At 46.8% G+C, this 23,691-nt stretch overlaps 2 protein-coding genes across 6 annotated transcripts in view; both read right to left on the bottom strand.

Annotated features, from left to right (window-relative positions):
* Positions 1 to 14,208, bottom strand: part of LOC130402499 (filamin-B) — a 36,608-nt gene extending 22,400 nt beyond the window's left edge. The window contains exons 1-15 of the mRNA XM_056606689.1: positions 13,761 to 14,208; positions 7,533 to 7,642; positions 6,622 to 6,757; positions 6,338 to 6,435; positions 5,801 to 5,948; positions 5,388 to 5,506; positions 5,212 to 5,286; positions 4,869 to 5,031; positions 3,884 to 4,084; positions 3,430 to 3,567; positions 3,071 to 3,197; positions 2,852 to 2,988; positions 2,552 to 2,745; positions 1,754 to 1,867; positions 1,527 to 1,670 (exon numbers count right to left, since the gene is read on the bottom strand). Coding sequence (XP_056462664.1) covers positions 1,527 to 1,670; positions 1,754 to 1,867; positions 2,552 to 2,745; positions 2,852 to 2,988; positions 3,071 to 3,197; positions 3,430 to 3,567; positions 3,884 to 4,084; positions 4,869 to 5,031; positions 5,212 to 5,286; positions 5,388 to 5,506; positions 5,801 to 5,948; positions 6,338 to 6,435; positions 6,622 to 6,757; positions 7,533 to 7,642; positions 13,761 to 14,052 — 2,196 coding nt within the window. The 5' untranslated portion in view covers positions 14,053 to 14,208. The remainder of the gene's footprint in view (positions 1 to 1,526; positions 1,671 to 1,753; positions 1,868 to 2,551; positions 2,746 to 2,851; positions 2,989 to 3,070; positions 3,198 to 3,429; positions 3,568 to 3,883; positions 4,085 to 4,868; positions 5,032 to 5,211; positions 5,287 to 5,387; positions 5,507 to 5,800; positions 5,949 to 6,337; positions 6,436 to 6,621; positions 6,758 to 7,532; positions 7,643 to 13,760) is intronic.
* Positions 14,209 to 15,221: 1,013 nt separating this feature from the next.
* The window catches only part of slmapa (sarcolemma associated protein a), a 22,009-nt gene continuing 13,539 nt past the window's right edge, over positions 15,222 to 23,691 (bottom strand). The window contains exons 16-26 of one of the 5 annotated variants that reach the window (XM_056606692.1): positions 23,689 to 23,691; positions 22,861 to 22,920; positions 22,419 to 22,544; positions 22,074 to 22,148; positions 21,860 to 21,960; positions 21,150 to 21,354; positions 20,827 to 20,944; positions 20,267 to 20,438; positions 19,542 to 19,676; positions 18,533 to 18,620; positions 17,305 to 17,394 (exon numbers count right to left, since the gene is read on the bottom strand). The exon at positions 23,689 to 23,691 is cut by the window's right edge and continues 66 nt beyond it. In XM_056606692.1, coding sequence (XP_056462667.1) covers positions 18,537 to 18,620; positions 19,542 to 19,676; positions 20,267 to 20,438; positions 20,827 to 20,944; positions 21,150 to 21,354; positions 21,860 to 21,960; positions 22,074 to 22,148; positions 22,419 to 22,544; positions 22,861 to 22,920; positions 23,689 to 23,691 — 1,079 coding nt within the window. In that variant the 3' untranslated portion in view covers positions 17,305 to 17,394; positions 18,533 to 18,536. Of the gene's footprint in view, positions 17,395 to 18,532; positions 18,621 to 19,541; positions 19,677 to 20,266; positions 20,439 to 20,826; positions 20,945 to 21,149; positions 21,355 to 21,859; positions 21,961 to 22,073; positions 22,149 to 22,418; positions 22,545 to 22,860; positions 22,921 to 23,688 lie in introns of all 5 variants that reach the window. The other 4 variants (XM_056606691.1, XM_056606693.1, XM_056606690.1 and 1 more) reach the window with 4 other exon arrangements.

The following is a 23,691-nucleotide window of genomic DNA, read 5'->3' as shown; positions in this document are numbered from 1 at the left end:
AAATACATTATATACTCATTGATGTCCTTCTAACAAAACTTTATCGTCTAACAATACCTTGAGGGCAGACGTTCTTTGAATGCGAGGCCACGTTGGAATCAAACCCCAAACCCACTTGTTTCAGGTTTGATTGAAAGTTGCAGCCTTGGTGAACTTCACTAAGACAAACTTTTGCCCGTTGCAGAGATAAAGCAGTTTATGATTCAAAGTTTGAATCCAAATCTCAAGATTGTTTGGTTGTAAAGATGGATTATAAAGATTAGTTCTAAAGTTCAGCTAGGAGTTCGTTTTTTTAATTGTGATCAAATTGGCTGATAAAGTATGGCTGTATAAACTGATTATAGCGTTTAAAATGGTACAATTTGGGTGCTGGGCTGACATACAGTTTGACGTTTTGGAATCCCAGTTTGCTGGGTTGAGTATGTTGTCTTTGTGAAGTTCGAGAAACATAAAACAGGGATCTTCCAGAAGGAACTACCAGGTTAGCTAACGTGATACAGAGTGCTTCAAGCTTAGTTAATGTCATAACATTCAAACACTGAAATGTAGCCTGCAGTAAATTTAATACTTTCCATTTGATGGAATATAATTTAACAGTCATACTAACATACAGGAGCAATTAGTACAGTTAGTAGATTATTGGGACCAAGTGCAAATTAGACAAAATGAAGAAACATGCGCCATAAATATCAGGCCTGCTAAGCCCTTTGAGACGGTAATGGTGATAAGGGCTATACAAATACAATTGAAACTTGTTGGTCAATAGAAAATAATTGACTAAATCACCTAATCTATATTTGAAATGTAACGTTAAAGATTAAAGCAGTAACACTCTAGGGTCAACTCAGACATGAATCGACCAATAAACATCCTGTTGTGGGATGTTGGAGGCGGTCTGTGTTTTGTATGGATCATAGCAGGATTCTAACTGGATGGTTACAGGATGATAAAGGAAGCACACAAGAAGCAAGCAGGAAGCTAAGTGATTGCAAACTGGATGCAAAAATAAAAGCAGGGTTTCCCACGGCACTTTACAGCGCCTGCCGCTTAACTACGGTGTTCAAAAGCTTAAGATCATTTAAACTTCTTCCACTCTCCTTGTATAGATCAGGCTGCAGTCGAACAGCCTGCATGAAAATAAACATAAATGGACCACCTGTAAAAGATACAGCCCCCCCCCCCCAGCAAACCCCACCACCCCAACCAACACATTTTCTGTGAGAAACCCTGAAATGCAACGGCCAGCTAGCTGGATGCTAACTGGACAGCTAGCTGGATGCTAACTGGACAGCTACAGGATGCTAACCAGACTAGATCCATCTGTCCTCGGTAGAGGTGAGGATGATTATGAGAGCTCTCTTTTGTTTAACCTGTGGAACTAAGCCTTTCGATTGGTTGGTCTTACTCTCCTTCGCCAGAATACCCAGGTCTGATTGGAAGACCTTCGCTCTCTCCTTGACTCCGATGATTGATTGGACGACGTGTACATGCTCGGCAGCGATCGGAGGCCGTGATTGGCTGCTTACCCGGAAGGGGCTGTTGGGGATGCTGGTGTTGCCCCAGGTGACAGCCAAGGTGTGTTTGAGGGCTGTGGCCGGGGTGTAGGAGCAGCTGTAGAGCCCGTCTCCTTTAGACTTGACCTTCACCGCCACAGGCACGCCCTCTGCATCCTGGAGGACACACAGGAGGACAGACAGGGTCAGATGGTGTGCATGAGAGTGTGTGTGAGTGAGGGGGCGTGTGTGCGTCGTACCTGAGCTGCGATGGCCAGAGGTCCTTTCCCAGCGTCCTTCCCGTTAACGGTGAACTCTGCCGGTTGGTTGATGATGCAGCCGGTCTTCTCTAGCCCCGGCCCGTACGCCTTCACCTAGCAACCAATCACATACAGACTCAGTCCCAGGCAACCAGTTCACTATCCTGTTATACCGTAAATAACTACTGTTACTATTCTTCTGTAATGGTTTAATTATTTTGTAACTATTGTACTTTGAGTGTATTCTACTGCAACTGTTTATTATAATGTAGCTCTATCTATTAGACAGTCAATTTATTCTATTGTAGATATCTTGGTGCTGTAACTCTATTCCAATTTAACTTTCTAATACTGAAAGTCCAACAATCTGATTAAACTGTAACTCTATCTATTCTACTGTAGCTCTTTCTATTTTACTTTTCCTATATATTGTACAATAACTATTATTCAAATGTAGCTATATATACTACTATACCATCATGCTTTCCTACTGTATCTATATGTGGTACATTAACTTTATGTTCTAATGTAGCTCTATGTAAGTGTCACTGTCTATTTTATTGCAGCTCTATATGAACTTTAACGTTCCATTCTACAGTAGCTCTCTTTCTACAGTAACTTTATCTATTCTACTGTAGTTCTACCTACACAAAGGTCTATATATTAATGTCAAATTAATGTATATTTTAAACTATGTCTAATTATCTTACTGTACCGTACATATCACCCTGTATCTGACCTAACCCTCGTTCTACAGTGGAGTCATGTGACCAGGAAGTGACGCGTGGCGGCGGTCACCTTGGAGGCGCTGCTGGCCCCGTCGTCGGGGACGATGTGGGCCATGAAGGGGCTGTCCTCGATGTCCTCGTCGTCACAGGTGACGTGCACCGCGTACTCCCCGGGCTCCGTGGGCCAGTACAGCACGTCACAGGAGCCGTCGTTCTGGTCGTTGCACTCGATCCTGGCCTGCGACGGACCCTCGATGGCGAACCCTGAACCCACGACGACCGGGTTAGACGAGCCTGGGGCGACTCACTGACCCGGAGTCGATGACAATATGAACACGATTCTACGCCATCTTGTGTCATGTTCTCTTACCGAGTGCGCCCACATCGCTGCCAACAGACTCCACCACAAAGTTGGCCGATTTACCCACAATCCCCTTCTCCAGACCAGGGCCCCAGGCACGAACCTTCTGGGGTCCGGCCTCAGGTCCTACGACCACCTCAAAGGGACTGGAGGTGAGGAGGACAGGAGGTCAGGAGGGGGCTTACAGCTTCAATGGAGTGTGTGTGCGCGTGTGTGTGTGTGAGTTACCTCTTTGGTATGTGTACACCCCCCCAGGTGAGGGACACGGTGTATTTCCCAGGAGTCAGGGGTTGGTATTCATAACCAAACACACCGGCGTCACTCTCTGTCTGCTTCACCTGCTCCTCACGACCCTCTGACACACACACACACACACACACACACACACACACACACACACACACACACACACACACACACACACACACACACACACACACACACACACACACACACACACACACACACACACACACACACTTTGAGTCACCAGTAGCATACTGTGGCTGTACTGCTAGGCTCCCAGTATAACCACTGGCAGACTTTGGGTGTAGTGGCTATCTCCCAGTGTGACTAGCTGCACTCACTGGGTCCTTTCAGGAGCACCTTCAGATCACCACTCCCGGCGTTCCGGGTGTCCACACGGAAGTCGGCCGCCTGTTTCACCCTCACCCCTGACGGCTGGAGTCCCCGACCTGTCGCCCTGCACGCGCCCGCAACACACGCTGGACAGACAGACAGACAGACAGAAGGACTAACAGAGTTAACCCTGGCTCTCTGCCGTGGTCACATGACCCGGGCATCATCTGACCTGTGAGATGATATTCAAGATTCAAGATTTAAGATGTTTTTTGGTCAACAATTACAGCAGCGGTCGCTGGCAATAAAATCCTTGAGTCTCAGGCTCCTTCAATAATGCAATATAATAAGAAAAAGTGTGAGAAACAAAAACTAGGCATGAAATAATTAGAATCAAATAAAAATATAATAACTGTAAATGAAATAGAATACTTCCATGTTCATTATTCCATCAGAACTTACCGGGTGCGATTTCGACGGGGAAGGGGCTCTTGGGTATGGCGACGCCGGCGAAGGATATGGCGACGGCGTGGGGGCCGGTCTGGGTGGGCCGGTAGGTGCAGCGGTACGTGGCGTCGCCCTGGTCCTCCATCATCACCTCCACCGTGTTGTCACGGCCCTGGGGGTCCTTCACCACCACCGTCACATCCCCGACTCCCGCTCCTGGCAGACCACACCCCCTCGTTAGTACGCCTTGAAGCCACACCCTCCCATTAACCATAGCCTTGAGACCACCCCCTCTCATTAACCAGCCTTGAGACCACCCCCTCTCATTAACCACAGCCTTGAGACCACACTCTCTCATTAACAATAGCCTTGAGACCACTCTCTCATTAACAATAGCCGTGAGACCACACCCTCTCATTAACAATAGCCTTGAGACCACACACTCATCACCATAGCCTTGAGACCACCCCCTCTCATTAACCATAGCCTTGAGACCACCCCCTCTCATTAACCATAGCCTTGAGACCACCCCCTCTCATTAACCACAGCCTTGAGACCACCCCCTCTCTTTAACCATAGCCTTGAGACCACACCCTCTCATTAACAGCCTTGAGACCACCCCCTCTCATTAACCACAGCCTTGAGACCACCCCCACTCATTAACACGAACCATACAGCCACACCCCATTCTTAACACAAGTTTTGAAATCTAGACCCCCTTGTTAACACCAGTCATTAAGTCCCACCCCCTCATTAAAAACAACTGCGCCTGCAGGTCTTCTAATGATCTGAACTAAACCTGATCGATTTTGAACCGCCACCACCGCCCACTGGTGGACCACTCACGGCCTTTTAAATGGATGTCCACCGTAGTGCATCGTCATGAACACCACTCAGCAGAAGCAGAAATAGCCTGATCCTAAAAGGTTGGATGAAGTGAGATAACGTTTCGCAGGAGTGTGTTGGTGCCGGCCTCCGGTGTGGTGACTGGGGATCGAACCTGCGGTGTAGATATCGAAGTAGGTGGGTTTGTTGGCGATGTTGCCCGTGGGATCGAGGCCCACGCCCTTGGTCGTGACCTTGCTGGCGTCCCCCAGGGCCTTCTCCACGCCCACCTCGAACGGACTCTTGGGGATCTGCTGGCCTGCGAATAGCACCGTTACCTAGGGAAACACAAGCAGCACTGTAACCAGGGAAACACGAATGACAGTGGCCGTTACCTAGGGAACACAATCAAAAGTCCCCATGACCGAGGGAAACACTGTTCCCCTGTACACATAAAGCAACCACTCTATCACCAGGAAGCACCAACAGCGCCCGGTGCTGATTGGCTGAGCCGTTACCTTGTGATTGCCGACCACCTTTGGGACGTAGGTGACATTGTAGGTCTTCTTCCCCTCATTAAGAACCGCCTTCACCTGACACACACACAGACACACAACTGTTTAACCCCTCCTGTCCGTACTACTACTACTAGAACACTACAGTCTACAGTCGTGCTCCGGGGCAGTTAGGCCACCTCCTCCTTCAGTCCCGCGGGGTCCTCCACGTAGACGGTGATCTGAGCCTGGCCGGAGCTGAAGGTGTCCACGGTGAAGACCGCCGGACGCATCACGTGGTTACCCGTCGGTTCGATACCTGGGAGGGGGGGGGGGAATGACAGTGGATAACATCTAACGGCTTGTAACGGCTAATCACACTCACACCTGCTTGGTGCAACTACATGCGTGTGTTTGTGTTAATGTGTGTGTGTGTGTGTTAATGTGTGTGTGTGTGTGTTAATGTGTGTGTGTGTGTGTGTGTGTGTGTGTGTGTGTGTGTGTGTGTGTGTGTGTGTGTGTGTGTGTGTGTGTGTGTGTGTGTGTGTGTGTGTGTGTGTGTGTGTGTGTGTGTGTGTGTGTGTGTGTGTGTGTGTGTGTGTGTGTGTGTTACCTCGGCCGTAAGCGCGAGCCTTCTTGGGGTTGAGCTTGGGTTTGAGGGGCGCTCCGGGTTTCAGCTTGGACTTGGGGAACTGGGACAAGTAGGTCATCACAGACTGCTCGTCCACGCTGGGGTCGATGATCTCCTCAGGCGCTATCACCTGGGGGTGGTGAAGAACAGTGAACACCTTCGTTATTAATACACACAAACGTTATTCAAAAAGGGTGCGGTCGGTACTGTTTGAGAGAAAGTGGTTTGAGAGAAAAAGCAGAAGCGAGCAAGATGCTTCCACATGCATCCCAACTCAATAACTGACGGATGGCTGTTCCGTTCCTAACAATTACCCTCAAATTATAGCTGTTAAATATTACCTACTGCATTTTTAAGAGAAGAGGAGAAGAAAAGGGATTAGAGAAGGGAGAAGGAGAGGAGAAGCGCAGGGAAGGAGACAAGAGGAGGAAAGGAGAGAATGGGAGGGGAGGAGAGGAGACAAGGAGAGAAGTGGAGAGAAGGGAAGAGGTGAGGAGAGGAGTAGTTTAGGGGCGGGACCTGTGGTATTCCCAGCCATGTGTCGGCCAGCTGCATGGCTTCACTGGCGTTCTCTACTGGTTTCACTGGATCCCAGGTCTCCCAGTCAGGACACAAGCCTAGAAAACAAAATGTGGCACACGCACTATTAAATACAATACCATCTTGATGGTGGAATGCCGTTGCTACAATTTGCTACGGGTAAAAGCCTCAAGTAGTTATATGCAATGGAACACGCACAAACACACACACGCACACGCACGTGCGTGCGTGCCCCCCCCCCATCCACATCCCCATCCCCTCACCAGGAGCACAGCTGTCCACCAGCGCCCCCAGGGCCCGGCCGTCCTTCCAGTCTCGAGCAAAGTTGTTGATGGGCAGGTCGGGCACCTTGTTCTGGATCCAGCCCAGCAGACGCTGCTTGGGGGTCTTCTTATCCGCCTGGAGGACATCACAACGTCACACCCCGTTACCATGAGAACCGTGTCCCCCTCGCAACCCCGTCACCATGACAACCACCTAACACTTGGATCCGGCGCAGGTGCCGTGCGGGTCAAAAGTAAGTCATAGCCATAACTGAAATCACCCACGTACATCAATGTGAATCTGCAGAACAAATGGCTACAACAAACTTCATAAAATAAAGAAGTGAGGTCCAGATGAATCAAGTCGTCGTGTTTGAAGACATTGACATTTATAAAACTATAACTAAATATAACTATAGAAATATATCTGGTTACACTGTAAACAAACAAGAAAGACGCTTTGGGGATGAGCATAGACATTCCCGTCTGCTTTGCTCTCGGCCTGTCTGTGTCTACTAGTCTAAATCCCTACCCGTCTGTCTGTGTGTGTCTACTAGTCTAAATCCCTACCCGTCTGTCTGTGTGCGTCTACTAGTCTAAATCCCTACCCGTCTGTGTGTGTGTCTACTAGTCTAAATCCCTACCCGTCTGTCTGTGTGTGTCTACTAGTCTAAATCCCTACCCGTCTGTCTGTGTGTGTCTACTAGTCTAAATCCCTACCCGTCTGTCTGTCTGTCTCTTCATGATTGGCTGTGTCTAGCTACCAGTATGTCTGAGTGTGTCTCTGTGCGGGTGTCTCTGTGCGGGTGTCTCTGTGCGGGTGTCTCTGTGCGGGTGTCTCTGTGCGGGTGTCTCTGTGTGTGTGTCTCTGTGTGTGTGTCTCTGTGTCTATGTTTGTGTGCGAGCAGTACCACATCGTCCTCGTCCTCCCAGACTGGCATGGAGATGGAGTAGTGGAGGATGAGCGTCCAGATCATACCCAGGATCAGCTTCAGGTTCCCATCCACGATGGCCTTGGAGTCTGGACACAGGTCAGGGGTCAGGTCAACGCTCCACTATCCCTTTTAAAAAGGCTCCTAATCCAACACAAGGCACGAGTTTGATTGGCCATTACAAGCCATTTCAAAATGTACCCTCTAGTAACATCACAAGTGGGAGTGCCAACGTAACAGTTATTTCAAATGACTACAGTCAACGTTTTTGGGCCAGAGAGAAGAAGGAGAAAGGACTTAGTGTCGCGAATACTAGATACTTGCATGTGTCAAAAGATTCAACATGTTTGGCTTTTGATTTTTGACTATTTTGTGAGAATTAAATCGTTAATTCCTTGTTTTTTGACATATTATGGTCAGGAAGTTTTCGTCACACCATTTGACGGGGGCAGGCAACGGAAACAACCGTGACCTGACTCCACACCCTGGAGAAGTGAAAGTAGGCCGTTCCCTGGCATCAGAGAACTTCACTGAGTGAAACTTGAACCGTTCTACAGCTTTCTGTATAAACAACAAGCAGGGGGACAGGACGCAACCCGGGGGACAGCCCCGATTTGAGACCTCGTGATAGACATGTGTCCATTCACACAAATCTGCTGAATTCAATCATTAAGGAAATCTTAAAGCAATACCAAAATTGCTGATCTTGCAATTTAAAATAAGGAGCAAGTCACTCTATCTAAATATAAGGCTGCATCTTGTTTCAAAGAATTCAGAGAATTATAGATTCACATGAGATTTGGGTTTCTCAAGGTGCTTTTCCATAGTGCGAGAATGAGGAGATCTGCATCCTCCACACCTTTACCAGCTTGGTAAGCAAAAATACAAGGGGTCTAATTTGCCATCAATGAGGGAGACAAGAATATATTGTAAAAACTTCAAAGTAAATTTCACGACAAGGGATGTGAGAGCCATAGGTTGAAAAGCATTTAGTTCCTTGGGCTTTTTGGTATCAGGATGGGTTTTAAAGTGGATGTTGTCCAGATTGGAGGCATTTGGCCGATCTGTGAACCCACAGAGGACAGGTCCAGCAGCCATTATTATGTTCCCCGTCATGAATAGGCAGTGACACATTCCTGAGATATCACACTGTCATTCTGAGGTACAAGAGACCCTCTCAGCAAGGAGAATTTTTCAGAGAAGGCACGTTTCGAAACTAGCAAAAAATGAGTGGCTAGTGTTTAGATCAGAATACTCCAACCCCATTCATGGATTGTTTATTCTCATTTACACATTGATTAATAAATTCCATTGTTTTAATCCCTTGCCAGGATTCTCTAAAGATCCCCTCTGCTATATTGTGTTTCTATATTTTCCCTTCGGAACTCTAGCAGGTTAATGTTTCCTAACCAGCTGGTCTAAGAGTTAAACACAGAAGCACATATTAAGGCGTGTCCTCTGGAATGTTCTGACACCACCCGCACACAGGCGGGGCCGCAGGTGTGTATGTGTCAGCCTTATATCCTGTGTGATTGTGTGTGTGTGTGTGTGTGAGAGAGAGTTTGTGTGCGTGTTCATGGTTTTTCCTAGCAAACATCCTGCCAGTTAGCAGTAACAATAGCAAGTGGACAACCTTTGCACACACACACACACACACACACACACACACACACACACACACACACACACACACACACACACACACACACACACACACACACACACACACACACACACACACACACACACACACACACACACACACACACACAACAATGAAAGAATGTCAGAAGGCAGTTTGCCTGGACTTTACCCTGTGCTACCATGCACCATTTTAATAACCTATTATTAATCCTCCTCTAGTTTGCCGGTGAAAGCTGTTTTCTGTGGCCTGCAGCAGTACTTTTTCAGTACCCAGCTACCTTCATTATTAATGATAATAGTCAATATAATTGCTATTGCATGTCTATGTCAAAGGAAAGTGTGAGCGTGTATGGTCTTATCGGAGGGCCACACCCTGTCCACACCCTCCCACACACTATGTTTTAGTCAAACAAAATAAATAAATCTGTTTCCAGCACACAGATCAGTGCGAGTGAGTCTGTCTGCAGCCAGCCATTAAGCCAGACTAGTTATTGATGTTTGACAGTCACACAAGGTCTCTGACCAGTGCAGGTTTACAACACAGCTAGCCTACCCTAGCAACAACTATCAGCTCATCCTAGCAACAATGATTACAATATACCTACCTCAGCAACAAATATCGAACTATACTTACCCTAGCAACACAACATCAAACTATACCTATCCTAACAACAAGCATCAGAATACACCTACCTCAATACTCTCAGACTATTTCCACCCTAGCACCACAGCATCAGACTATACAAACTCTATGGTCAACCATCAGCCTACTCTACCAAAGGAAACAACTTCCAGAATATACCTACTCTAGCACCCACTATCAGACTACACCTACCCTAGCAACACACCCTGTCCAAAACATCAGTCATTAATATGGAGAACGTCTCCAACTTGGATGAGTTAGTTTAGTGATGGTTTTAGCTTGGGTGAACTGTTTAACCACGTGGCTTATGCAATATGCATCTGTGCCCCACACACCCTCATGTACACACACACACACTTAACATGTCCATGACATGCACCATTTAACATCTGGCATCCACAAACACACATACCCATCCCCACACCCAAACCCCCACACAAGTTTAGGCCTGCATGACCTCATCCTGCTGTTCACTGGCTATGATGTCACCATAACCAGCCCATACATGTGGTGGGAAAGGGGGGAGGGTTATCCAGTCAACCCATTGGAAATAAACCGCTATGATGAAGGACAAGAATAAAATAAAGAGTTTACAGTTTGAGTTTGAGTTAAGAGTCTGGGTTAAAGCTTGGTATCTAGATTACGGTTCAGTGTCTAGATACAAATTTAGAGTCTGTATTCAAGGTTAGAGTCGACTCAATTTAAGTCTTCATTAAAAGTCAGAGTTTGGATTTAACGTCAATGTTCTGAGTTTAAATTAAAGGTTAGAGTCTTGATTGAAGGCTAGTATCTAGATTAATGTTTAGAGTCTGGATTACGTGTTAAGAGTGTTGATTGAATGTCAGTGTCTAGATTAAAGGTTAAAGTATGGATTCAAGTTCAGGGTCTGGAGTTTAAGAAGGTTGACTTTTTCAAAGTCTAAAATGTTTATTTTGGGGTTTTCTGGTGAAACTTTTCTGGTTCATCAAAGCGCCTACTACAACGAGTTGATTTAAAGAGTGATAAAAGAGGTTGTCTGTGTGTGGGTAAATCTATCCGTCTTCTCTACTTATGTTACCTTCCCTCAGGCAAGAAAGAGGCTTTGTATCTCACACACACACACACACACACACACACACACACACACACACACACACACACACACACACACACACACACACACACACACACACACACACACACACACACACACACACACACACACACACACGTTTAAGCTGTGGGTGAGGGTGTGTGTTTAATGACACAGTCTGCAAGGTGTTCCCGAAATCAAACATGTGTGCCTGTGCGCACATGCCTGCATGGGTTCTATGAAATGTAGGAAATAGACATTACACAAGAATTACCTCACACAACACTTGCTAAAGGAAGTTAACGAATAGCCTCTGGCTCCATAGGGCTAACGGTTTTTGCTACTGTGGGTTTATATGACTCCATTGTTTGTGAACAAGTGTTAGCCATGGGGCTAACCTTTGGAACCCATACCGGAAGAAGTGTTTGGACAGAAGGAAATTACCTCATCTCCGATCCCCAGATTCTAACCTTTGACCTGACCGGAGGATGAGAGCACAGCCAATCATTGGCTGGCGCCAATCACAGGCTTTGTTGAATGCACCCCTCTTAAAGTCAGACAGAGAGACAGTTGTTTCATCGGAAAGGTAAGCTTCTGTGTGTTTACCCCCCCCCCCCACCCCTCTCTTAAAGAGGATTACTTGTACGCATGCTGCGTGTGCGTGTTGTGCCTAGACTGTAAACAGGGCTTTTCACGTTCCACTGTTACACATGTTTCCATGGAGACCTGGGACCGGAGGGAGGGAGAGTGACAGACTGTGTCAGCCAATCTGAGGAGAGGAGCTATAGAAAGCAGAGAGTGGCCTAGGAAGGAGAATGAGAGAGAGACAGAAACAAAAGCGAGAGAGACAGATACAGAGACCAAGATCGAGAGAGATCACAGAATGGTTTAGTTCACGTACGCAGTGGATCCTGTTGAGCCAGTTCATTAAAGTCTTTCTCTCCATCTTTTCCTTGATCTCTCTCTGTATTTGCATGTAAAATAGAACATTGCATTTCTTAAATGACATGAAGATTCCAACCAGGTGAAAAACCTCTCTGCTCCGTTCACTCTGCAGTGTAGACATTATAATGGCACACGTCTCTCGCCTTCTCTTCATCTTTTATCACTCATCTCTCTCAAACCCCAGAATTGATTTCACAACGTACTCCACAGTGAACACTCACCCAGCCAACACCCACTCCACTTCCCCTCTCTATACCTGGTTGTGCAATCAGACAATCAAATGTAGTCTAGGGTTGCAACCAACCAATCAGATGAGAGATCTAAGCCGGTTGCTTATTATTGGATGAGACTAGATTATGGAATGTATGGTCTGTCTGAAAAACAGTAATAGCTAGCACACCGTTACCCAGACTAACCTACCCTTAATTCTGAGGCTACTAGTACTGAGGCCCTAGCTCTGAGACCCCTAGCTCTGAAGCCCTTAAGCTCTGAGCCCCCTTAGCTCTGAAGCCCCTCGCTATCAGTCACTAGCTCGGAGGCTCCTAGCTATGAAGCTCTGAGGGCCAAACCAGGAGCAGCTAGCAAGTTATTAACCAAGCAACAAGCGGGCACACTCACACCTTCAATCACACATACACACCTTAGACACACAGGCAGCCTAACATACACATACACGCTGCCTCACATACACAGAGTTATTGGCTGACATGGAGGTGAGGCATGTCACAAACTAACACAATGTCTCTCTCTCTAAATACCGACAAAAAGTAACCCATTGTTTCCCTCCACATTCACCGCCGTGTGTGTAGTCAATCAGTAAGCCTCTTTCCAAAACGCACAGCCCCACCCGTCTGACGTGACTACTGCTTAAAGAGGACACACACACACACACACACACACACACACACACACACACACACACACACACACACACACACACACACACACACACACACACACACACACACACACACACACACACACACACACACACACACCAGGAAGAGGAGACAGGAAGGTGATGAATAATAAATTCCCAACTTCCTGTGTTGTCAACAGGAATGATGGGAAGACGAGTCTACATATGCTAGTTGTAGTTTTTCCTGAAGCTTCAAAAGTACTGGCTTCATTGCTGGTAGGCAGATAACAATGATTGGACCAGTCAGTGGTTGGTACAGGTTGGAGGAGGAGGAGGGGGGGGGTGAATTACGATATCTTAGGACTGAGTGCCAACATGTGCTTAGTCAACAACTTTTTTTGAAAGAAATGAAATACTTGCTCAACACAAACTGTCAGACTCTGTAACTTACACAAACTCTCTCGCACATTGTAAGCAACACATCTGTGAAGGACCAGGGGCACAGCTCCATTAGAGGATGACCACTCCATCAATTGTCTCTCACAAAATCAAACCGTATTTAAAGAGTTGTGGTGGGTGGGGTGATGCTCGTGTCCCAAAGTGGTCTTATCAATAAGCATGGCTCAATACACCAGAACACTCCAACCAGATAAAGCCCACCAATAGTAATAGGAGGCTGCGCAATGCTTTCCCGTTAGATCGTTTTTCTGTTCATCAATTACACCTTTCATGTCCAATCCTATTCGGAGAGGGAGGCAGGTGTGTATAATCAATAAAAGTGATATCACCTCGTAATCGCAGAGCAATAACGAAACGAATAACGGACTTTGACCTGAACCAAGACACCGCGTGTTCTGACCTCTGAGCAACACGGTACATGTCAATAGTACCTCAATAAAATGAATGAAAACATAATCAAAAAGCCGACCGCCTGCATTGGATTTTGTGACTTCTAAAAGTCTTTGAGGTGAGTTTATGCATGTCCGCAGGGGTGGGAGGGGAGCGGGTAGGTGGAGCTCCAGGAGCCGGGGTTCCTGAACTCACCTATGGACACCAGCTTGATGTTTTCCCGCTCCAGGAACTCCAGCGCCAGGGACACGTTCTCCAGCTTCATCTGGCGGAAAGTTGGCCTCGGGTGGTACTTCCTCAGCATGCCCTTCTGGCTCAGCACCTCCAGCAGGGAGATGAGTCTCAGTCCGTCGCTCAGGTCCAACTGCAGGTCCGCTATCCGCTTGTTGACACACTTGAGGTGCTCGTTGCACCAACGGGTGAAAGTGTTCTGTTGGATCTTCTTCCACGGAGCGTCGTCCGCCAGGTCTTTCTCCGTGACCGGCATCTTGCTGCGTCTCTCGGCTCCGATGTATGAGGAACTTAAGTAACTTTAGTCTGAAGTTTTTGGGCTGGAAGCTGCTGCTGCCTAGGAGCCGTCAGGAGTCACTCTGTTCGCGGTCTGAGAGCACGACTCTCCTCACTCTGGGAGCCGCACACTGCGCATGCGCACTAGTTAACGATGACGAAAGAAAGAAAGAAAGAGAGAAAGAATGATAGAATGAAAGAATGAAAGATCATGTATCGGCAAAGAATATGCAAAATAAGCAAATGTCATGCTATAGAAATCGCGACATGTCAGAGATAGATTGAAGCAAATACACACCCTAATATGCAAATACACACACCTGGTAGTCTACACACCTTGTTTAAATCTGAAGACACAAGCACGCGCACACACGCACACACACACACACACACACACACACACGCGCACACACAGACAACCCAATCTGTTTTTGAAACATCAGGATTACTTTTAATACTGTATATAAAAGAGTATATATTAGATAAATTATAGTATATGTTATATTTGATAGTGTAGAAATAGTATATTTTTAATCCATAAATTATTTCATAGAGATGGAGAGACAGACAGAGAGAGGTGAACAGGTAGAAAGATGGACAGACAGACAGACCGACAGACAGACAGGGGAAGACAGGTAAATGGACAGAGAGACACGCTGACCGGCAGACAGAAAGGTAGGGAGACCGACAGACTCACAGACAGATCGGTAGACGTACAAGTAGAGATAGACAGACAGACAGAGAGACAGACAGACAGACTGATAGGTAGGCCGACAGGCAGAGACGGAAAGGCTGACTGGTATACAGATTGACCGACAAACAGGTAGAGAAACAGACAAGCAGATAGACAGACAGACAGATAGACAGAGAGACAGGTAGTCAAGTGAGAGACGGACAGGTAGAGAGACATGCAGCCTGAAAGACAGACAGACAGACACAGGTAGAGAGAGACGGACAGGAGTTGCACAACAGCTTGATGTTCAGACACTGGCATGCTTATGACATCATGCTACACTTGATTTCTGTCGTCCCAGGAGACAAACACACCAAGTCAGAACATGAGTCAAGCCTGTCATTATCACTCAAGCATTTGATCACACACCCACACATCTCTTTGTCAGTTGTCTCTCAATCTATCAAAGAGAGAGGACTGTTATATAGAACAATATACAAGTATTAATAACTAGACTGTTAATTAAACTGATAAACACCATAGATTAGTAGTGATATTGAACTATAGATAATTATAAATTAACTAGAGGTAACTCAACCATTATTATAACCGGACTACTGTTCCAAATGTGTTTTGTTGTGGGAATTGTGCACCTTTCTACAGTACAGTGGTCTCTACTAACCTGTCTCTACTGGTATCTACTGGCCTACACACCACATCTGGAGCTCCTCCGTCCAGATGGCGTCCAGCAGGCGCCAACATGCTGTGTCACATGACTGGATCAACATGGGTGAACCTGGATGATGTCACTTGTTTCGTGTGATGCAGTACGTGTCATATCAAAGACGCTGAAACTGAACAGGGGGTGACATTCTACCGTCCACCCAGGTGGATAACCTTTCATTATGGGATGTGATAAACCACAGTACTTATTACGTTCAGACAGTATTTTGTGTGGGACGTGTGAGGCTGAGAGAGACGCCGTAGGACTTGGATATGAACAATTCAACTTGAGAATAGGTTGCTTACTCTAAACATGTGAACGGGGTTCATGACCTCGATATCCTCACCTTCAGGACAACAGGCAACATGTAAACTAACAGAGGTTGTGATGATGCTCCTTATTTTTAACTTCTTAGACTTCAAAGGAATAAACTTCACTACAGCTTTGGTTTAAGAGCCCGGGATATCATGGACTGGGTTCCAGATAGTTCTGGTCATTTTGACTTTTAGTTTGGTTTATTGTGTAACCACTCTGTCTCCAGAGTTTGGAGACAACAGTTCCAGTAAGTCCCCTTAACATTGCATTGGGTTAATTGGTTAACTCAGAATTGGATTAAACAGAATTTAATCAGAATGAGAAGTTCGGAATGCACGTGGAAATAAGTGAACTTTTAACCCTTTAATGCATGGTGAATACATTAGTGCATGAGAGAGTATGAAGAGGACTCTTATAAGTCCTTGTGAATGAATGAGTAGGAAGAGGATGTGACACAGGGGATGGTGAACCTCCGGGAGACTGAGTGACAGCAAGAAGAGGATGGGACTGATGGTGAACCACATCAGGATCCTGGTGAAAGAGTGAGAGCAAGAAGAGGACTGGACTCTGTGTGTTGGTGGGTCAGCATTGCTACAACTTTAATCCCAAAACTCTCTGCTGCAGAATCATTACATCATCTCTCTTAGCTCTAAACGATCTTAACAAAATAGGTCTAATAACGCATATCATTCAATAAGTCTTTAACTCTTTAATTTACAATTCTCTCTCGACTGTAGTGTGTTTGACTCTTTAACATCAGGAATATTTGTTTGTCGGTTTCAAACGGACAAGAAACGCACACACCCACACACCAGTGGTCAGAGAGTCTGACCAGACACATGTTCCCGGTGCACACACACTCTCGCTCTCTCAGGTGATAGTTACAGAGGCACTTTGACCCCTTGTGCCCAGAAGACCACAGAGAAATCTGACTTTCATTTGGCTTAACCTTAACCCCAACCCAAACCCCATCCCCATCCCCAGCACCCTGAACCAACATGGAGGATTAACAGACAAACAAACCAGTTCAAGCTGGTTCAATACCAAACTAGTTCCGACTGGTTAGATACCAAACCAGTTTGAACCCGTTCAGACTGGTTATATACCAGTTTAAACCAGTTCAGACAAGTTTTTACCGGTTATGACCGGAGGAGAGACAGAAGAAGAGAGGATCAGCCCACAGTGCCCCTACTGGAGGGAGTGGATTCTCAGTAAAAATCACATCTCTATACACCCCCCCCGCCACACAGTTATTTTTATATACAATTACACTTTATACAGACAACTGCTCCCTGCACGCACTACACACCTCACCATATTTCTATGTGCACGTGTAAAGGTGTTTATATACGTGGGTGTGTGTGTGCGTATATGTGTGTGAATAGGGGTGCGTATGTGTATGTTGCTGTAGCTGTATGTGTATAGGTGTGTGTGTGTGTGTGTGTGTGTGTAGATATAGGTGTGGAGGCGTTTGTATAGGTGTGTGTGTGCAGGTGTGCGTGCGTGAGAGAGTGTTAGGTGGAGCTGCTCTTGGGGAAGTTGGGATAAAGGACCGCCGCTGTCACAGCAACCATCACCACGACGACGGGCATCCAGGACCTCCAGCGACCCTGTAGGACACACACAATAAAGTTAACGTCATTCAACTGATTTTGACAAACACTTCCCCACCAGAGAAGCAACCCGGGAGCAGGAGGAGGAGAAAGAAACGAGAGATTAAAAAGGGAAGAGATGGACAGCAAGCTCATCCAATTAAATCATGCCATCAAGCAATCAGGAAAGCGGAAAATAACAAGTGATGATATCAAGCAACAAGCCAAGCGAAAGGGGCTTTGGGGGAGGGGAAGAGAAAGACAGATGAACAGAGAGAGAGAGAGACAGACAGACAGACAGAGAGGATGTCTGGATCCTGGGGTTACTGATGAGGGAGGGCTCAAGGGATAGGTCATGTGACAGCATGAAGACAGGTTGACAGTTGGGTTAATTAGAAACCAACTCAGCATTCCTGACACGACATCGCACTCCTCCGACATGGTGACATCACAGCAGCAGTCAGCAGAACACCGGCTCTGAACACACCCCGCCATTAGCCCTTTGACCGTGTTCTTAAAAACCCGGGTTCAGCCTCAACCACAGCTGAAGACAAGACAGCCGGACAGATCGGCAGACAGACAAACAGACTGACAGGCAGAAGGTTTAGTGAATAAAGCTCAAATCAACTGAGAAATCGGACCGACATGATGGAGATGTAGAGATGGTGGTGTGAAGGAGCAGTAGGCGGGGCAACACTGTTTTAGCCAATCAGAATCCAGGGGCTGGTTTCCAACACTTACCAGGTTTAACTTAACAGGCTTATACTATATGTGGTATATACATATATAGTTGTGTACATAGGTTATATAGGAGTTTTATATATAGATATATAGGCTATATAGGGTTATATGTAGCAAGATGCAACCGTCTGAGTCAGGTTACTTGATGTAGAACACCTGCAATGTGTGGACAGATGTTGATGTTGTATTATTGTAATGAGTTTTTTGTATTTTTTGTAAAATTCTGCTGCTTTTCAGGGGCCTGCCGGGAAGCTTTTGTAAAGAGTCTAATGTTATTAAAGAGTAAGGGTTAGGGTCCCTAATAGAGTAAAGGTCAGCCCAGCTTGAATGGTTCCCCTTTATAAAACAGAAAAAGGCCCCTGGATTGTGATGGCGAGCACATGTTGTGACGGAGACAGCAGTCTGCGGCGTGTACCTTTCTACCAGAACTGGCCAAACAACCAGTAGAGCAGAACCAGAGCCAGACCTATGAGAAACGCCTGGGCCGGCTGCAGCCTGGAGGACTAGGGGAGGAGGCACACGTCAGCCTGAATCACACTCAAATCAGCCCCAATCCAGCGTCAACGCACCAGAATCAGACTCAAATCAGCAGGATTCGGCCTGACATCAGCCAACATAAGACTCATATTACTGCGGATTTGGACTTGAATGATTTCAGCCTGAAGTTAGACTTGGTTAAGTCTGAAATCAGACTCAAATCTGTTGGAATTAGCTGACATCTGTATGATATCAGCCCAAACCAGACTAAAACCTGCCCAAATCCGCCTGAAATCAACATGAGTTCTAGGGGAAGGAATAAAATCAGGCAGAAATCAACATGAATTCAGCCAAAAATCAGACTCAAATCGAAATCAGCCATAATCCATATGAAATCAACATGGAGGACTAGGGCAGGAGAGGAGGGACAAGTTCAGCCTGAATCAGCCTCAAATCAACATGGAGAACAGCGGCTGGATAAGCAAAATATAGAGCTAGATAGAGATGTATACAGCTAGACAGATACAGCATCACCGAACTGGATAGATATATATAGACAGATAGAGCTAAACGATATAGATTGAAGATATAGATAGATAGATAAATAAACACAGATAGAGCTTAACGATATAGTTGAAAGATAATAGATAGATAGATAGATAGATAGATAGATAGATAGATAGATAGATAGATAGATAGATAGATAGATAGATAGATAGATAGATAGATAGATAGATAGATAGATAGATAGATAGATAGATAGAGCTAAACGATATAGATGAAAGATATAGATGATAGATAGAGATATATCGATTTGTATGATTTAGACCCATCTAGATGAGGACTGATCGAGGTAGGCCGAGCTAGGTAGATATATAGTTCTGCATGTCAGAGACCCATCTAGACAGAGCTAGATAGATGGATGCAGAGAGAGTAGTGGTACTGACGCTGGAACTCCTGGCCTGCAGGACTTGGAGGGAGGAGCGACACTGCTCCAGCTCCTGGTGGATCAGGACCTTGTCCTGCTCCGCCTTCTCGTAGCGCCTCCTCAGGTCCACCAGCTGCTCCTGGGTCTCCTCATACTGACACACACACACACACACACACACACACACACACACACACACACACACACACACACACACACACACACACACACACACACACACACACACACACACACACACACACACACACACACACACACACACACACACAAACACACACGTTTATCTCTCGTCCGGATGTGCGTGTAGCTTTCTTTGTAGGCTGTGCGTGTGTGTGGCTCTCTCTTCAGGGTGTGTGCGTGCGCGTGTACCTGTCCCTGCAGTCTGTATGTCTGGTTGTTTGTGTGTGTACCTCTATCTGCATGATGTGTGCATGTCTTTCGGCAGTTTGTGTGTGTGTACCACTCTCTACAGTCTGTTGGTGTGTGTGTGTGTGTGTGTGTGCGCGAGTTCCTGTCTCTTCATGCTGTGCGCACGTCTTTCTGCAGTCTGTGTGTGTACCACTTTCTGCAGGCTGTGTGTGCGTACCTCTCTCTGCATACTGTGTGAGCGTGCACGTCTCTGCATGCTGTGCGTGTGTGTGTACCTCTCTCTGCATGCTGTGTGTGTACCTCTCTCTGCATGCTGTTTGCACGTCTGTTTGCATGCTGTGTGCGTGTCTGTACCTCTTTCTGTAGGCTGTGCGTGTTTGTCTTGGCCTGGTCCAGCAGGGTGTGGAGGTTGGAAGAGTCGAGGAGGTGCTGGTTCTCCAGGGAGCCCAGGCGCTGCGTCAGCATCTCCTCCCTGTGCTCCACCGTCTGGAGGGAGGAGGAGAGGGCCTGGTGCTGTGTCCTGCTGCTGCACACACACACACACACACACACACACACACACACACACACACACACACACACACACACACACACACACACACACACACACACACACACACACACACACACACACACACACACACACACACACACACACTTAGAAATGCAGCTCTTGGGTGATTTCCCAAGTGGTTTTCCCAGGCAGAAGCACAGCTCATTGGACATTTAGGGAGGCCATCGCTATTGGACACATTTTGTCCCTTGGCCTCGCCCACCCTGCTCTAACAACAGACACCCACAAGGAGAAGCCTTTCAAGATGGGTTAGCGTTCACACATTTATGCAAGCGCCCCTCTCTCTGCTCCTCTACCCTCTGATCAACCTGCTGCCCGTCTGACATATGGGTGTATGTACCTGGTGAGCTGGTCCTCCATAGTTTGTAGTTTGCCCAGCAGCGTGGTCCTCTCTGACCTCAGGTCCTCACACTCCTTCTGCAGGGACGTACCCTGACCCTGCAACATGTCACACTCCACTGGAGGGGAGAGAACAGCGGAATCACTACGCATCCAAACTGCGCTACATCACTTTAGTTCACCTTCAAATTTTTTTTTCCACATAAATATTTTTACATATATTTTGGACTTCCTTGGGAATTAAAACTGCTTCTCTTACTTTTGTTCAGCATTTCCCATTATCCCCCAAAGTCTAAACTGCACCCATTTAATCGACCTCCTCACCCTGCAGGCGGTCCGTCTTCTCCCGGAGCAGTGCATGCTGGACGAAGGCCTGCTGTAGTGTCTCCACGTCCAGCTGGTAGCGCGCGGCCGTGCTCCGCCACTGCTCCAGCTCGCTGCAGGCAGTCCCCAGCTCCACCTGCAGGGCACTCAGCTCCTGCTCCCGCTCAGCCCCCGCCTCCTCCAGGGAGTCACGCAGGACGAGGACCTATCACGGCACACCGCCAAACGGTGAGACCCCGCCTACAACTCCCCCCCCCCCCCCCCCCCCGAAACACAAACCCAGTGATAAAACAGACACCCCCCTAGGGAAAGCTAGAGATGAAATCGGATCCTATCAGATATGTGTTATGGATGCTCGCTGCCTAGGCAACGTTTTGTTTGGTAGCATTCTTTCATTTGAGGTGATCTGGCATTCCAGTCTACACAATGTTGTCTGATCGTGTCTTATCGCGTGTGTCTGCGTTTGTGTGCGTCTGTGTGTGTGTGTGGTGTTCCTGCAGGTTGCGTGTGCGTGTGATGTGGGTGTGTCTTGTAGCCATGTGGTGTTCATGTCATGGTTCCGTGTTGCGTGTGCGTGTTGTGTGCGTGCAAATTGTACGTTTTGCGTTGTATGTGTGCGTCGTATGTACGTGCCATATGTGTGTGTACATGTGTGTGTGTACATGTGTGTGTGTGTGTAGATGTGTGTGCAGTGCGTGCTCGTCTGGCACCTCCTCCTGGGCCAGACTCAGCTCCTCTCTGGTGCTGCAGATGGTCTTCTCCCTCTGGTCCCTCAGGGACTCCATGTCCACTTGCAGCCGGGCCAGCTGGCCTGCACACACACACACGAGGTACACACACGGCACAGGACGCGTCACGCACAGACACAAAACATGGCAAAAACACATCTAACACTTAGAAATATAATATTTAATGTGTACTCACTCTGAAGGTACTGGATTTGTTTCGTCGACTCCTCAGTCTGGTGGCTGTTGTTCTTCCTCTCCTCCTCTAGGAGAGCTACCACACACACACACACACACACACACACACACACACACACACACACACACACACACACACACACACACACAATTAGATAGATGTTAACAGTAATGGTAGTAGACAGGTGTTAGCCGTAGTGCTAGTAGCTAGGTTTTAGCAGTACTGCTAGTAGCTAGATGATAGCAGCAGTGATAGCAGCTAGGTATTAGCAGCGGTACGAGTGGCTATATGTTAGCAGTAGTGCTAGTAGGTGTAGTACTGGTAGATGTAGTGCTAGTAGCGTACCTTGTAGCTCGAGGCAGCGGGTTTTGCCTGTATTGGCTAGGTCCTGGGCCTGCAGCAGCTCTCTGTGGAGGTAGTGGATCACCTGTTCCGTGTCCTCACAGTCCAGACCGGCACGTTGAAGCTCATCTACACAGGGAGTGAGATATCATTTTATTAAAATATACTTTAAACTGATAAGAGCTAACAGACTAGCTGATAGCAAGCTAGCCGATGGCATGCTAGCATATAACGGCCTAACTGATAACGGATTAGCAGATAATTTACTATTTGACTAATAAGAATTTGGAATTACCGGTATATCACGCCTTTCGTAGTAGCCAAGGTCGCTTGTGTACGATGGAAGCTAATAGCTGGCTGACTTAACACCTCACTGATCTACCTAGCTAGCATACTGAGCTGAAGGCTTCCAAGTCAGAGAGTACAGCAGTGTTTCCATGGTTACCTCTGAGAAGTGCTGCTCTGTTCTGCGGTTCGTTCAGATCCTGGTCATCCATGTTACCATCTACACACACGCACAGACACAGACACACACACCGCAGGGAGGGAGAAAGGAAGAGAAGAAGAGGAGATAAAGTCTTTGTCCGTCAAACCTGAACTTCTCTAAGACATTACCCGGAGGAGCGTATGTGAGAACCCAAATGTCCCAAACAGTTGGACAAGACATTAACCAGCGGTTTTCCTACCAGCTCCCTACAACAACCCACGTTGGTGGAGTTCCCCATGCGGTGTTTTTACAACAATGACCGCCCACCAGCTAAGTCCCGATACATAAACCTAAAGAGAAACGTATAGCCACCTAGTGCAGCTGTGATGGTGCGGGGTGTTATGAAAAGAATCACACTTATCAATAAGTGGGTTCAATCGTATGCAGTTTGAACGTCAGTTGGTTTTGAAGTAAGTTGTGTGATGTTGTGTGACTAAAAAACCCAATCCCCGTTATATACAGTCTGTCCAGCGGTGTACACCCTAAGGCACTGTATAAATTACAGATTCAAACAGACTTACGATGTGTATGATAGAGTTGAGAACGAGTACTTTGAGTACTTGCCGAGATTGGTACTAGCACCACGGCTAAATGTTTTGTGTATTCAATTGTCATTTCTGGTATATTGTAGCAAGTATGAAAACCTAATCATACGTGGAACTAATACAAATATTACTGGTACCAACACAGACACCAATACTATCTTTTTACCCGACATGGTAAAAACAACCGATGAAGGCGTTTTTGAATACTATAATAATATTTGAATACTTCCGTAGTACTAACCCG

The sequence above is a fragment of the Gadus chalcogrammus genome, chromosome 13 (assembly GCF_026213295.1).
Source record: "Gadus chalcogrammus isolate NIFS_2021 chromosome 13, NIFS_Gcha_1.0, whole genome shotgun sequence".
NCBI classification, from domain to species: domain Eukaryota; kingdom Metazoa; phylum Chordata; class Actinopteri; order Gadiformes; family Gadidae; genus Gadus; species Gadus chalcogrammus.
Note: the sequence above shows the minus strand (reverse complement) of the source record. Positions and strands in the feature narration are given on the sequence as shown.